The sequence below is a fragment of the Dipodomys ordii genome, unplaced genomic scaffold (assembly GCF_000151885.1).
Source record: "Dipodomys ordii isolate 6190 unplaced genomic scaffold, Dord_2.0 Scaffold107, whole genome shotgun sequence".
In the NCBI taxonomy this organism is placed as follows: Eukaryota; Metazoa; Chordata; class Mammalia; order Rodentia; family Heteromyidae; genus Dipodomys; species Dipodomys ordii.
In genome coordinates, this window is record NW_012267323.1 from 739890 (window position 1) to 754970 (window position 15081).

Genomic DNA, 15081 nt, shown 5'->3' on the forward strand with positions numbered 1-15081 from the left:
CAGGCAGGAAGGCAGACAGACTGACAGGCAGACAGACTGACAGGCAGACAGACTGACAGGCAGACAGACTGACAGGCAGGCAGACAGACAGGCAGGCAGACAGACAGGCAGGCAGACAGACAGGCAGGCAGGCAAGACAGGCAGGTAGGCAGGCAGACAGACAGACAGGCAGGCAGACAGACAGACAGGCAGACAGACAGAAAGACAGATAGGCAGGCAGACAGACAGACAGGCAGGCAGGCAGACAGACTGCCAGGCAGACAGACTGACAGACTGCCAGGCAGACAGACAGACAGGCAGGCAGGCAGACTGCCAGGCAGACAGACAGACAGACAGGCAGGTAGACAGACAGGCAGACAGACTGCCAGGCAGACAGGCAGGCAGACAGGTAGGCAGGAAGGCAGACTGACAGGCAGACAGACAGACAGGCAGGCAGGCAGACAGACAGACAGGCAGACAGACAGACAGACGGGCAGGCAGACAGGCAGGCAGGCAGACAGACAGGCAGGCAGACAGACAGGCAGAGAGACTGACAGGCAGACAGACAGGCAGGCAGACAGGCAGGCAGACAGACTGACAGACTGATGACTGGCAGGCAGGCAGACAGGCAGGCAGGCAGACAGACTGACAGACTGATGAGTGACTGACAGACTGATGAGTGACAGACAGACATTGATGACTGACTGACAGACAGACTGATGACTGACTGACAGACAGACTGATGACTGACTGGCGGGCTGCCCCTTGATCCAGCCTGGTTCTCTGCACGTCTCTGTCTTTTCTTTCTCGGTCCGTCCCGGGGCTTGAACTCGGGGCCCGGGCGCTGAGCTGCTTTTGCCCCCGGCAGGCGCTCCACCCCCCGAGCCACAGCGCCACTCCCGGCCTTTTTCTGCGCCTGCGGTGCTGCGGACGCGAACCCCGGGCCTCGCGCAGGCCGGGCGGGCCGCGAAACCCAAGGGACGCTCCCGCCTTCCCGCGCTCCAAGCGGCGGGCTCCGGAAGTCCCGCCCCCCGGGGCCGGAAGCCCCGCCCCGCCGGAAAGGCGGCCCGGGCCTGGCGCGAAAGTCGGTTCTCGGCGCCCGCGCCGCTTCCGGGTCCTCGGGCGACCCGCTCGCTGCGTGTGCGCGGCCCGGGGGCGCCGCCGGGGCGCGGGGGCCGGGGCAGCCTGGCGCCCGACTCCAGCCGCCGTCCTGCGGGCCGCGCGGCCCCCGAGACGCCGCCCGGGGGCCCCCGGCTTCCCCCGAGGTGAGGGCCCGGGCGGGAGGGGCCGAGCCCGGCCTGCCCCCTGTGGGGCGCCGGGGCTGAGGGGTGGGGACGGGCTCGAGACCTCGGCCTCAACCTGGGGGTTGGGCGCGGGGTCACCCAGGCTCGGGGAGGGGTCCAAGATTCAGGCCTCAACTTGGGGGCTGGGGCGTGGGGTCACCCAGGCTTGGGGGGGGTCCAAGATTCAGGCCTCAACCTGGGGGCCTGGCTCGGGGTCACCCAGGCTTGGGGAGGGTCCAAGATTCAGGCCTCAACCTGGGGGTTGGGGTGCGGGGTCACCCAGGCTCGGGGGGGGGTCCAAGATTCAGGCCTCAACTTGGGGGCTGGGCGCGGGGTCACCCAGGCTCAGGGGGGGGTCCTAAGATTCAGGCCTCAACCTGGGGACCAGGCACAGAGGTGGGGTGGGCGAGGTCATCCAGGCTTATTGGGGGCGGGGGGTTCAAGACCTCAGCCTTACTCCTGGGGGTTGGGACATGGGGTCACCCAGGCTTTGGGGGGTTCAAGGCCTCAGCCTTCCCCTGGGGAGCCAGGGCACAGAGGTCATCCAGTCCTGGGGTGGGGGGGTCTTCCAAGCCCTTAGGCATCCTGGGGAGAGTTGGGGCGCAGGGGCACCCAGGCTCTGTAAGGGCAGGGGGAAGATGCGGTCATACTTTTATTTAAAAGGCTGTGCACTTAGGGGTGGGCTGAGGGGGTACTGACATCCACAGATGTTTTGTGTGTTCAACCTAGGGCCACCAAGCCACGCCCATCCACTCCTGCACCCTGGGGTCCTGGGATTTCCACTTCATCCAGACACAATTTTTGTCATTCTTTTTCTTTGACAGTTCAGAAATGTCTAGAAATGGCCAAGAACCGTTTTTTGTGAAGTTTTTAAAGTCGCCAGCCAACTCTGAATGTTTTTTTAAAGCTCTGGAGGTAAGAATAACAATAGTTTAATGCCCTGAATACTTTCTCTTGTTTTTAAGTGGTTTTTGTTGCTTGTTTGTGTAATGGTTGGGCTTTTTGTCTTAGAAATGGACATTCAGACCACTACCAGTGGCTCATACTTCTGAGAGTAAAGGCAGGAGGCCATACAGAGCACACTTGTCACTTGAATCATGCCCCAAGGTTTTTTGTTTTTTGGGTTTTTTTCCTGCTGGTCCTAGGGCTTGAGACTGCTGAGGGGCCTGGGTCCTGTCCCTGAGCTCTTTTTGCTCAAGCCTAATGCTCTCCTATTTGGAGCCACAGCACCACTTCCAGCTCTTTCTGGGATTAATTAGAGATTAGAGTCACACAATTTCCAACTCAGTCCTCAAATCTCAGCCTCCTGGGTAGTTAGGATTACAGGTGTGAGCCAAGTTCTTTTAGAGACAGGTTCTCACTACCTTTTCCCAAGCTGCCTTCACCTTGAAATCTTCCTGCCTCTGCCAGATTGCAGGCCTGTGCTACTTACCATGCCTAACTCCACTAGATTTGTGCTCAATAAAAATGACTAAGCGCTGTATGAAGAATACCTATTTTTCACGAGCGTTGAGTGGGAGGAGACCATTTGGGCATCTTTTGCAGCCGTCTCGGTGTGAGGAGGTTCTTGTTTTCAGTAGGGAAAAGACTGGGTCGAAGATGGATTTTGAAGAGTTGGTAGCACTTAAATGATGGAACTCATTTCTGGTGTGTGTGTGTGTTTTCCAGTCCATAAAAGAATTCCATTCTGAAGAATATCTTCAGATGATCACAGAAGAAGAAGCAATACAGATGAAGAAGAATGACAGATCACTTTATATCTGTGACCCTTTTAGTGGCCCTGTTTTTGAGCATCTTAAAAAGGTTTGCTAACTTCTCATCTGTTCATTAGTTGTTTTTGTTGTTGCTGTTTCGTAGGTTTTTTTTTTTTTTTTTTTTTTTGGTGGGAGGTTGATTTTGCCTCCTAAGTTCCTTATAAGTCCTGAAGTGTTAACTCATATGCTAATACTTGGTGATTCTTCTGGTCTAGAGAGGCCAGAATAATGTTTTGTTTCTTCTTGCTAGTGTCAGCTTTGGAACTTAAGTACATAGGCTTGCTATACTTCTTTGCTTAGCTGGTGCTCTTTCACTTGAGCCACCTCTCCAAGCCTGGCTTTTTGGTGGTTATTTTGGAGATGGAGTCTCACAGACTTTCTTTTTTCCTGGGCTGGTCTTGAATCATGATCTTTCAGATCTCAGTCTCCTGAGTAGCTAGGATTACAGGCATGAGCCATTGGTGCTTGGCAGGGTGTTTTTATTTATTTTTGGTCAGTTGTGGGAGTTGAGCTCTGCTTGGGTCTGGGCGCTGTCCTGAGCTCTTCAGCTCAAGGTAGCACCCTACCACTTAAGCCATAGCGCCTCTTCCGGTTTTCTGGTGGTTCATTGAAGGTAAAAGTCTCACAGACTTTCCCATCCAGGCTGGCTTTGAACCTGGATCCTCAGATCTCAGCCTCCTGAGTAGCTAGGATGACAGGTGTGAGCCACCAGTGCCTGGCTGCAGTGCTGTTTTTAAAAGGCTTTTATTACATGTAGTTTTTGTAGTTAGGGGTAATAAATAAGCTCCACTTGTAAGTGAATGTTATAGTAAAGAAACATTTTAGTATTGAGCTTTACTGTATTGCAAGAGAATAGGGAGGAACGAATAGCGTAGGAAAAGACCTCAGTGTAGTGCTTGCTACCTTCCCATCTTTTCTGTGGAGTGTGGAATTTAGTACCTCTGCCCTGTAGATAGGGTCTGAACATTGGGGGGAAGCGTTGCGCTATGCCAGTGAGCCACCCCCCTTTTTTTGGTTGATTCTAGAGTCCACTGGACTCACTACTTTCTGGTGTCTGGACAAGAGAAAAGCCTTGAAATAAAAAGTGAACTGGTTGTGGCTCCATCTAGATTACAAAAAGGTGACTGACTCTTGTTGGAAGAAGAGCATGGAGGAGTGGACAGATGCCACGTCTGTACTCTTCACGGAAGGGCTGTGCCCACTGTGCCAAGGGCGCTGTTGGTTTTATCTTCCTTTTGGAAATGCCACTGCTTGTCAGAATGGCAGCATCAAATTCTCATCGTCTCATGGCCGAGAGTCCTTTTCTTGTAGGAATCTAAATCAGCCCCATCGGGGTTAACTGTTTAGTTTGGCCTACATAGCTGGAGTGAGGAAAACCTCAGCTAAGGATCAGTGCAAGCGAAGCCCTTTTTATGTTAGGAATTGAACATGCCTGCTAGGTAAAGAGCTCTACCACTGAGCCACACCCCTGATCCTGAAAAAGGCATTTTTTTTTAAAGTTGAGACTACAAATTTGTGGGTCTTCCTTTTACTAAGACGTTGAGGTGAAAGTATTCTGAACCCAAATGAACATATTGTTGAGACCAGTACATCTTTTTGTGTGACATGCTGGGATTCTTTGGGGGGGAGGCGGAGGGGGGAGGAGCTCAGCGTAGTCTCTTTACCTTCCAAGCAGCTCCACTGCTAGTTTCCGTTGAAAATTGTCACCACAGCATTTGATTACTGCGTCAAAGCTACGTTCATGTCAGCAAAGTTTTGATGAGTTTTGCATGAGCGCATCGTGGAGGTTGTTTCTTTTGATGATGATGTGCTGTTTATTTTAGTTTGTTTTGTTTTTTTTGTGTGTGCGTGCGCGCGCTCATTGGTCTTGGGGCTTGAACTCTGGGCCTGGGCGCTGTCCCTCAGCTCTTCAGCTCAAGGTGAGCGCTCTACCACTTGAGCCACAGCACCACTTCCGGTTTTCTGGTGGTTCGTTGGAGATCAGAGTCTCCGGGACTTTTCCTGCCCAGGCTGGCTTTTGAACCATGATCCTCAGATCTCAGCCTCCTGAGTAGCTAGGGTGACAGGCGTGAGCCACTGCCGCCGGGCCTCCCCCTCACATTTTGGCTGGTTTTCTGCATCAGCTTCTGTAAATAACTGTGACCACTACCAAACATAGTCCTGTACAGATCGTGGTCTTCTCCTTTACTTACTAGAACTACTTCTCTTGGTAGCTTGGCTGTCGAATTGTTGGCCCTCAGGTCGTCCTGTTTTGTATGCGCCACCAGCAGTGCGTCCCAAGAGCAGAGCATCCCGTGTACAACATGGTTTTATCTGATGTAACTGTATCTTGTACAAGCCTGGAGAAAGACAAGAGGGTAAGAGTTGGGAAGAAGCTGCCCATTTGTTTAGAGATCTGTTACCACTCGATTTTTTTTTTCACTGTGTAGGAAGTAATGTGAAAGACCCTTGCACAAAGCGTTCATGGGTTAAAGTTTGCATACAATAATCAACAGTGTGTCTTATTTGTAGAAGAACCCGTCTAGTTGAAAATTGGCTAATTGAAACTCAATTTTTCCTCTGCAGTTAGTGAACTTTGTTTTTGAATCACATTTTTTCCAGCCACGATGGTATTTATGCACTCATTCGTTTATTTTTGTAGTGTTCAGAACGGAGCCCAGCCTGGTGCATGCTAGAAAAGCACTACCACTGAGCTATATCCTCTGCCCTTCCTGATTTTGAGATGGGGTCTTGCTAGATAGCTCAGGCTGGTCTTCAACTCACTGTGTAGCATAGGCTGATCTTTGCTATGGTCTTACCTCAACCTCACAAGTGGATAGTCTATAAAAAAAATTCTAAGGCGAGTTATATGAACATTTATCTTTATATATTTAAGATACAAGTTACATATATATACATATATAAACTGTATAGCTCTTTTAGCTTTGTGTATGTGTGTGTTTGTACAGGTACTGGGACTTTGAACTCAAGGCCTGAGCACTATCCCTGAGTTACTTTTACTCAGAGCTAGTGTTCTACCACTTGAGCCACAACTCTGCTTCCAGCTTTTTGATAGTTAATTGGAGATAAAAGAGTCTCACAGTTTTCTACTTAAGCTAGCTTTAAATCTATCCACAGATACCAGCCTCTTGCGAAGCTAGCATTTCAGGTGTAAGCCATTAGCACTCAGCTTAGCTTTCACAGTATTTTAAATAATACAATCTTGCATTTTGCCCCATCTAGCCTGATTCCTGATTCTCTTATATAGTCACATGTCATCTTACCCGCCTGCTGTTGTCTGAAATAATAGTGTGGGTTTGCTTTTTTAAAAAAATCTGAGCTGTCCTTGTCTTACAATCCTTAGATCTTAACCTCCTGAGTAACTAGGATTACAGGTGTGAACCACCATGCCCAGGTTAACTATAACATGTGTATATGCATATATCTTATTGCTATTTTTTGCTTTGTGGTACTAAGGAATTGAACTCAGGGCTTCATGCATGCTAGGCAAGCACTGTACCACTAAGCCACACTCCCAGTCCTATAACTTATATTTTGAAAATACATAGTATGTAAAAATATAATCGCTAGAAGAGCAACGTAGTTGAATAAATTCGTGGCATTGAAAACAGTTATAGTCATTTGTGGCCTAACAGTAACACAGTTGCAGGGAGCGTGTCTTCTAACACAGGCTTAGCTGTCACAAGACCATATAACCTCAGAACACGCTGTTGTACATCATCTTGTCGGTTGACCAGAGCACCGTCTGGGTGTGTTTAGGAAAATGGCTATTTAAAAATTTTAAATCCATGGTCATCTTCCAAAAGGTGATTTAATGAATTATTTAACTTCATGATAATGAGAAACATTTGTCTGTGTTATCAACGACAGAAGAGGCTTGTGGGCTGTTGTGTAAACGTGGAAGAGCCATTGTTTGCTTTGGTATTGACATTCTTTTGGACTACAGGAAGAAGTTCATAAATACGTGCAGATGATGGGCGGACAAGTGTACAGAGACCTCAACATATCAGTAACTCACCTCATTGCTGGAGAAGTGGGAAGCAAAAAGTACTTAGTTGCCGCCAACCTAAAGAAACCTATAATGCTTTCTTCTTGGATAAGAACCCTGTGGGAGAAGTCACAGGAGAAGTAAGACAGGCATTGATGTGTCTTTGAGATTTGAAGAAATGATGCATCCAGTTACTTTGGCAGACTGCGGGTTTTCCTAGGGGAGGCTTTGTGATATGGTCTTTGGGTTTGTTATTCAGACACAGAGATGGATCGTTACTTTTTCTCCACTGGCAACAGAAGAGCAAAAAAAAAAAAAAAAAAGAAATCTCTGAGAGCTCAGTCAGGGTGTGAGTCTACAGGGAAAGGGCCGTAAGCTTAGCGCTAGCTAGCAGGAACGTGCTTTGACCATAAAACTGTCCTCAGTGTAAACACTTGTAAAAACTAATTGAGGAAGTCAGTTTGGCAACTGTGGCTCTACTGTAGCATCATCCTTCAATGCTGTGCCTCTGTGTTGAGATGGAGAATGACAGCCATGGGTAAGCCGTGCTGACCTGTAACAGTGAGCGTTGGTTGGGTAAGATGGAGAGTGAACATCCGCCAGCCATCGGCTGAGGGGCGGGCACCCAGACTGAGAGGACCCTGTGTCCAGTTATCTGGCCTGGGCTAGGCAGCGAGTGTATGTAAAACAAGTTGGCCTCCCTCTCCCTACCTCCTTCCCATCCCCCCCCCCCCCCCCCAACCCCCCCCCCCCCCCCCCCCCCCCCCCCCCCCCGCCCGTCAAGCTTAGAGCATACTTCCAGGCACAGTAGGTTTTCCCTAGAATCCGATTTGCATTCCTAAGTCCAGGCACCATGGCATCCTCAGGGCCTGCACCCTGGCCCCTGCGTACTGTAAGCCCCCACCCCCTTCAGCACTTCTGCAGCCACAGCCAGGGTGGTGGTTTTGTTGGTGTTTTGCCAACACCCACCCCTTTCATTTTACAAAGTCCATTTTATAGAACCTTAGCGTTTTCAATAGATTCAGGTTTCATTCTGGAGCATGTGCCATTTTAACTAGCAGCGGCTGAGATGAATAAGTAGAGATCTCTCTTTCAAGACAATATTTTTGAGAGACTAGCAGAAACACGCCTTAGAGACTTGGTGTTGAGGTGTGGGGACAGTCAGTGCAGTTCCGAATGTGTGCCATCTCCCCTTAAAAACCATGACAAATCCTTACCTGGGGAAAGCAGCAGCGATGTTTCTTTGTCATTGTGTGTGTGGTTCATTCAAGACTGGCCCGTGTAATGCTCTCACTCTTCCTCCTTTTCTCCTCCAGCAAGATAGCTAGGCACACTGAGGTCAACATGGAGGATTTCCGGTGTCCCGTCTTCCTCGGTTGCGTCATCTGCGTGACGGGCTTGGGTGGCGCCGACAGGAAGGAGGTCCAGCAGCTCACCGTGCAGCACGGGGGCCAGTACATGGGGCAGCTGAAAATGAACGAGTGCACACACCTCATAGTCAGAGAACCCAAAGGTAAAACCGGTGCAATGGCAAACCCCCTTCCGATACCAAACCTATTACGCTGTTACGAGACAAGATGTGATGAGCTGGCTTTGCCGTTAGTTTCTCTCCCTTAAAATGTTGGGTTATAGAAGAGCAATTACATGACCCTCCCTCTCCCCTCCTCCCTCTCCCCCCTCTCCAATGTCTGTGTAGGTTGTATTACTATAAACTTGAGCGCTTGGTTCAGGTGTATCTTCAGATGAACTCACCTGCCCAAGCTTGACGATGTCTGCATTTGTCTGTCATTAAACAACAGGACAGAAATACGAGTGCGCCAGGAAGTGGAATGTGCACTGTGTGAGCACGCGGTGGTTTTTTGACAGTGTGGAGAAGGGCTTTTGTCAGGATGAGTCTATGTACAAGGTAGAGCCCGCACCGGCAGCCAGGAGCGGGCCCAACACGTCCACCCCCACCGGCCCTGGCAGCACCTCGGAGAGTAAGTCTCACCCACCCGACTGCCATCGGTTGTCCGTCAGAGTCACATGGTGGGGCGGGAACGTGGTACAGGCACAGAGTGCTTGCCACTCGCTCATGAACGAGACCCTGGACTTCCAGATCCACCGGCACTGGGAGGACCAAAGATTTTTGGTTAATACTGTCATTGAGCTACAGGAAGGAGTGTCTTCCACCAGATCTCTAGATCTCAGCCTCCTGAGTAGCTAGGATGACAGGCATAAGCCACCAGGGCCCAGCAATCAGACAAGTCTTACAACAGGACTATTTTTGTTGTTGTTGTTACTAAGACTTCTTATTTGTGTGTGTATGTGTGTGCACACATCAGTGCCAGTCCTAGTCCTGGGGCTTGAACCTAAGGTCCTGGCCACTTCCAGCCTTTTTTGGGGGTGGGGTGGGGGGAGAGGGTCAATAGTGGGGCTTGAACTCTGGGCCTGGATACTGTCCCTGAGCTCTTCAGCTCAAGGCGAGCGCTCTACCACTTGAGCCATGGCGCCATTTCCAATTTTCTGGTGGTTTATTGGAGATAAGAGTCTCACGGACTTTGCTGCCCAGGTTGGCTTTGAACTGTGATCCTCAGATCTCAGCCTCCTGAGTAGTATAGGTAGGATTATAGGCGTGAGCCACCAGCACCCAGCTCACTTCTAGCTTTTTGGAATCTTCCTTCCTTCCTTCCTTCCTTCCTTCCTTCCTTCCTTCCTTCCTTCCTTCCTTCCTCCCTTCCTCTCTCTCTCTCTCTCTCTTTCTCTCTTTCTTTCTTTCGCCATAGAGCCTGAACTCTGGACACTGTCTCTGAGCTCTTCAGCTCAAGGCGAGCTCACTACCTCTTGAGCCACAGCACCACTTCTAGCTTTTTCTGCATACATGGTGCTGAGGAATCGAACCCAGGGCCTCATGCATGTGAGGCAAGTACTGTATCACTGAACCACCTTCCCAGCCCGCTTCCAGCTTTCTTGATGGTTCAGTGGAGATAGAGTTCCAGGTACTTTTCCTGCCCAGGCTGGCTTCAAACCATGATCCTCAGATCTCAGCTTCCTGAGTAAGTAGGATTATAGGTGTGAACCACTGGCCCACAGCTAGATTTCCATCTTAATAAGATAGGAGACTTAATTTATATTTGTTTCTCGTACTTGGCCACCAAGTTTTCAGTTAAAATAAATTCTGGGGGCTGGGCAGGGGGCTCAGTGGTAGAGTGCTTGCCTAGCATGCAGGACTCAGTACCACATACACAGAAAAAGCTGGAAGTGGATCAATGGCTCAAATGGTAGAGTGCTAGCTTTGAGCAAAAAGCAGCTCACAGATAGTGTCCAGGCCCTGAGTTCAAGCCCCAGGACTGGCAAAAAAAAAAAAAATTCTGGCCAGGCCTCTTGTGCCCTGACCAACAAAAAAGCAGTTTCTGACTCTTTAGGAATAGTTCGTACCCCTTTGGTGGCAAGAAAGGTTAAATTTTATATAAGAAGACTTATTGCCATCTGGCTAGTGTTATCTCCTCGAATTTATTCTTTTCTACTCTATTTTCTGCCTATGTAGTTCAAGCTCTTTCCAACGTCAGCCGCATTTCCAGCGTAAGCGGAAGTTACATCAATGAGTCAGTATGCAGTTCGGCTCTCAGCAGCAAGTTGGACTCCACTGCTGAGAACCTAGACACCCTGGACATCAGTGCCTTTCAGGCCCCTGAGGATTTGTTAGACGGCTGCCGGGTACGTCTCCCATACAGTAAGCGCAGTGGGCCTGAGCCAGCCGACACCCGTCCTGGTGAGGCCTGCTGCTTGTGCGCCCAGACCCTCCGCTAGGTTAACTCCTGCCTGTCTCTTGGCTGGGACACACCTGCTTCTGGTGTCACCTTCAGAGTCCTGTTCCCTCCTCAGCTCCCCTGGGAGCCCTTCCATCACCTTAATCTCCACCCACTGGGCTTCTGAACGACAGGTTAGGGTTGTGTGTGTCAAGTATACCGCATCAATACTGCATTCATCAGCTCGTTCCGTGAAGGGGTTACTTAATATAATCTCTCAATTCCCTCAACTCTAAGATGGAATTGCTTCAAGTCAGTACTTAGAATTGAAATTCTAGCTCAGAGATGTAAGTTGGGACTCCCTCCCCCCCCTCCCCCAGCTCTCTTCCCAGTGGTGAAATTACACAAAGCTGGACTGGAGGCAGGGCTTGAGTAGTAAGAGCATCAGCTGAACAAGTGTATAAGGCCCTGAGTTCAAACCCTGTACCAGCCCAAAAAGAACAATTGGAGCCAGGTACAGTGCTCACACCTGGAATCCCAGCTACTAAGGAGGAATGCAGAAAATGGGGCACGCACCCCTACCTCCCATCTCAATAAATGAGTTGAGTGTGGTGGTTTGAGCTGTTTGGGAGGCGAAGGAGACACGCCCTGGAAAGCAAGACCCTATTTGAAAAATAACCTAACACTAAAAGGTCGTGAGCTGTGTGGTCCAGGTGCCAGAACACTTGCCTACCATGTTCCAGTCCCTGAGTTCAAACCCCAGTACTGCAGAGAGAGAGAAAGAGAGAAGGCTCTCTGTCCTCCTAAAAGTGATCAGCTGGTTGTGGGAAGTGTTCGTGACCTCTGACCCTACACATGACTTAACTCCCCGTCCCAGGGAGGAGATGGATACAGGATTGTGGTCTTTGGTAAAATGTTAGTTATTAGTGGAGATGAGCTAGGTAGCAAGTGCAGTTGGAGGTGGATTTATAATACTTGCATGCCTCAAAGCATAGAGGTGGAAACAGTCCCCGGTAAGTGCATGGGTCCTCATCATTAAGACTGAGTTGTGATAGGTTATTGCACATGTACTGCACTCGGCTCCTTCACCATCTTTGGTGAAAGCAAGGAGTTTTGTGGAGGGGCTGGGAAGGTGGCTCAGTGGTAGAGCGCTTGCCTTGCATGCCTGAGGCCCTGGGTTCGATTTCTCAGCACCACATAAGCAGAAAAAAAAAGTCGGAAGCGACGCTGTGGCTCAAGTGGTAGAGCGCTAGCCTTGAGCTGAAGAGCTGAGGGACAGCGCCCAGGCCCAGAGTTCAGGCCCACGACTGGATCAAAAAAAAAAAAAAGTTTTGTGGGGGTTCGGTCTGTCCTCGTCTCCCCCTCCACAGTATTGGTATTTGAACTCAGGAACTTGAGCTTGCAGGGCAGGTGTTTTGCTGCTTGAGCCACACCTCCAGCCCTTTTTTGCACTGGTTATTTTTGAGATAGGATCTCTGTTTTTCCCCAGTGCCAGTCTGAAGGGAGATCCGCCTATTTCGGGCTTCCAGTCAAAGCTGGAATGACAGACACATGCTCTGTCTGGTAACTTCTCTGTGTTGAGATGCAGGAGCCTTGGCGACTTTCCTTCTTGAGATAGCCTCAAGCTGCATTCTTCCTAATCTCGGCCTCCCAAGTTAACAAACAAGGATTTAAAACAAGTAATAGGACTAGAAATGTGGCTTAGTGGTAGAGTGCTTGCCTAGCATGCATGAAGCCCAGGATTTGATTCCTCAGTACCACACACACAGAAAAGGTTCAGCCGTGCACTGGTGGCTCCCACCTATCATCCTAGTTACGCAGGAGGCTGAGATCTGAGGATCATGGTTCAAAGCCAGCCCGGGCAGGAAAGTCCCTGAGACTCTTCAATGAACCACCAGAGGACAGGGAAGTGGTGCTGTGTCTCAAGTGGTAGAGCGCTAACCTTGAGCAAAAGAGCTCAGGGACAGCGCCCAGGCCCTGAGATCAAGAGCTACAACCAACAAGAGAAAAACAGAAAGGCTGAAAAAAACACTGTGGCTCAAGTGGTAGAGTACTAGCCTTGAGCAAAAGAAACCCAGGCCCTGAGTTCAAGCCCCATAACTACCAAATAAAATAAAACAAGTAATTACAATTTAAGAAGTCACTCAAATGTTAGACATTGCCATGTGCAATTTCATCTATAGTGGTATAGAGAAATAAAAGTCTCATTCAGGATTTGTTCTGTAGAAGCTCTCATTGCACACAACTGACTAGATGGTTCCTATGTATAAAGCGTCTCAGAACCCCGCAGGCAGAAATCATGCAGGATTCTCTAGACAGTCACACGCAGTGAGACCCGAGGACACTGCTGGGGAGGAACACAGGCGCAGCGCCTGTGTGCAGCTGACCACGCAGAACAATGTCCAGATGGACTCCGGGAAGTGGAAATGAGGGGTTTTCTTTGTTGCTGTTTGTGTTTTTCCTTCTTGTGTATCTGTCTTTGAGAGGGCAAAGGGAACACAAATACAGGGACAAAGGGTGAACAAACGGGGCAGTGATACTCACTAGACACTGTTGAAGGTGAACTATGCTAGTAGGTGTATAGGTAGGAGGGAAAACCTGGAAGAGGTTAAGGGAAGGGGTGAACTTGTCCGAAAAGAAATGAACTTGTTACCTGACTTAGGTACATCACCTTTATAATAACAATTGAACAGAATCCATCAGGATCTCATGCTTCTATTTGGGGTGTATTTTCTCCTTGCAGATCTACGTGTGCGGTTTTAGTGGCCGAAAGCTGGACAAACTGAGAAGACTTGTAAACAGCGGAGGTGGCATCCGTTTTAATCAGCTTAGCGAAGATGTAACTCACGTCATCCTGGGAGATTACGATGATGAGTTGAAGCAGTTTTGGAGTAGATCGGCCCACAGGTTCTTGTCGGTTTTAATTGAAAGCGTGTGTCTGTCTGTGTGTGTGCCATGCGCATGCGCGCCACAGGGAGGAACACGGGACGGGGAGGATGGTCTTTGTAGCTCAGAGGAGTAACTGCTGTCGTCATCGTAGGCCTCACGTGGTGGGAGCCAGGTGGCTGCTGGAGTGCTTCAGCAAAGGCTATCTGCTTCCCGAGGAGCCCTACCTGCACACGCGCTACCAGCCCGCAGAGATCGCAGCGGCAGATCAGCCTGAAAGTAAAGCAGCTCCTTCCAACAAGAGCAACGGCGGCTTCTGTGCACCCCACGTCACCCCCCGGGAGGCTCCGGAGCCGGCCGATGAGGAGCTGCTGTCCCAGTACGCCAGCAACGACTCCACAATAGGTGAGGGTGCCCGTGCGCGCGCCCTGCCGGGCGTCTGGAGCTGTGTTCCCTCGCGGTTCTGTGGTGGGCGTGCACCTGTTCTCCGTTTTGGCCCGCTGCGTGCCCTGGCCGAGCCTGTTGTGTTGCATTTGCAGTAGGCACTTGCTGCGGAGCCTCTGGCAGGCGGCAGAAGCCGTTCCTGTGCGCTCGGCAGCCGTGGACATCGCCCCATGCGATCGGATCCCCGAGCTGAGGGAGCCGCTGAAGCCCGTGACCAGCCGTGTGGTGTTTGATAGGTTCGGTCTGTGAAAGCTGTGTGGAGTCACCACACCTGGGCAGCGGAGCGGCACAGACACCCCCGGTGCTGGGCACTGACACCAGAGCCTTCTGCGCGCGCCGCTGGTGTTCTGCCACTGGGCCTTTGCCTCAGCCTTTCTCTTTTTTTTTTGGTCAGTCCTGGGTCTTGTACTCAGGGCCTGGGCATTGTCCCTGAAATTGTTTGGCTCAAGGCTGGTACTCTACCACTTGTGCCACAGCACCAGTTCTGGCGTTTTCTGTGTATTTGGCACGTGGGAATCGAACCCAGGGCTTCATGTGTGCTAGGTGAGCGCTCTACCACTGAGCCACCTTCCCAGCCCTCAGCGTTTCTTTTGTTGTTGTTGTTCTTGAGACAGTATCATTGCACACTTCTGCCTGGGCTGGCCTCAAACTTGGTGGTGGTGGTGGTGGTCGTGGCGCTTGAACTCTGGGTCCGGGCGCTGTCCCTCAGCACTTCAGCTCAGGGCTAGTGCACTACTGCTTGAGCCACAGCACCACTTCTGGTTTTCTAGTGGTCTCTTGGAGATAGGAGTTTCACGGACTTGCCTGCCTGGGCTGGCTTTGAACTGTGATCCTCAGATCTCAGCCTAGCTAGGATTGCAGGCGTGAGCCACCAGCGCTGGGCTGGCCTCAAACTTTGATCCTCCTCCTTCTACCTCCCCATTAGTTGGGATTACCAGCCCATGCCCAGCTCCTCTGTTTCTCTTTTTGAAGATAAAAGATGCTTCTCTATGCATGTACCAGGTTGTCTTTGACTCTCA

The 15081-nt window shown here is 50.4% G+C and overlaps 1 protein-coding gene across 3 annotated transcripts in view; it reads left to right on the forward strand.

Moving 5' to 3' along the window:
* The first annotated feature begins 1208 nt into the window (after positions 1 to 1208).
* Positions 1209 to 15081, forward strand: part of Topbp1 (topoisomerase (DNA) II binding protein 1) — a 28240-nt gene continuing 14367 nt past the window's right edge. Inside the window, exons 1-10 of one of the 3 annotated variants that reach the window (XM_013028152.1) lie at positions 1209 to 1244; positions 2087 to 2177; positions 2931 to 3065; positions 5230 to 5373; positions 6963 to 7144; positions 8321 to 8517; positions 8804 to 8983; positions 10531 to 10700; positions 13476 to 13639; positions 13773 to 14023. In XM_013028152.1, coding sequence (XP_012883606.1) covers positions 2094 to 2177; positions 2931 to 3065; positions 5230 to 5373; positions 6963 to 7144; positions 8321 to 8517; positions 8804 to 8983; positions 10531 to 10700; positions 13476 to 13639; positions 13773 to 14023 — 1507 coding nt within the window. In that variant the 5' untranslated portion in view covers positions 1209 to 1244; positions 2087 to 2093. Of the gene's footprint in view, positions 1245 to 2086; positions 2178 to 2930; positions 3066 to 5229; positions 5374 to 6962; positions 7543 to 8320; positions 8518 to 8803; positions 8984 to 10530; positions 10701 to 13475; positions 13640 to 13772; positions 14024 to 15081 lie in introns of those variants that run through there. The other 2 variants (XM_013028153.1, XM_013028154.1) reach the window with 2 other exon arrangements.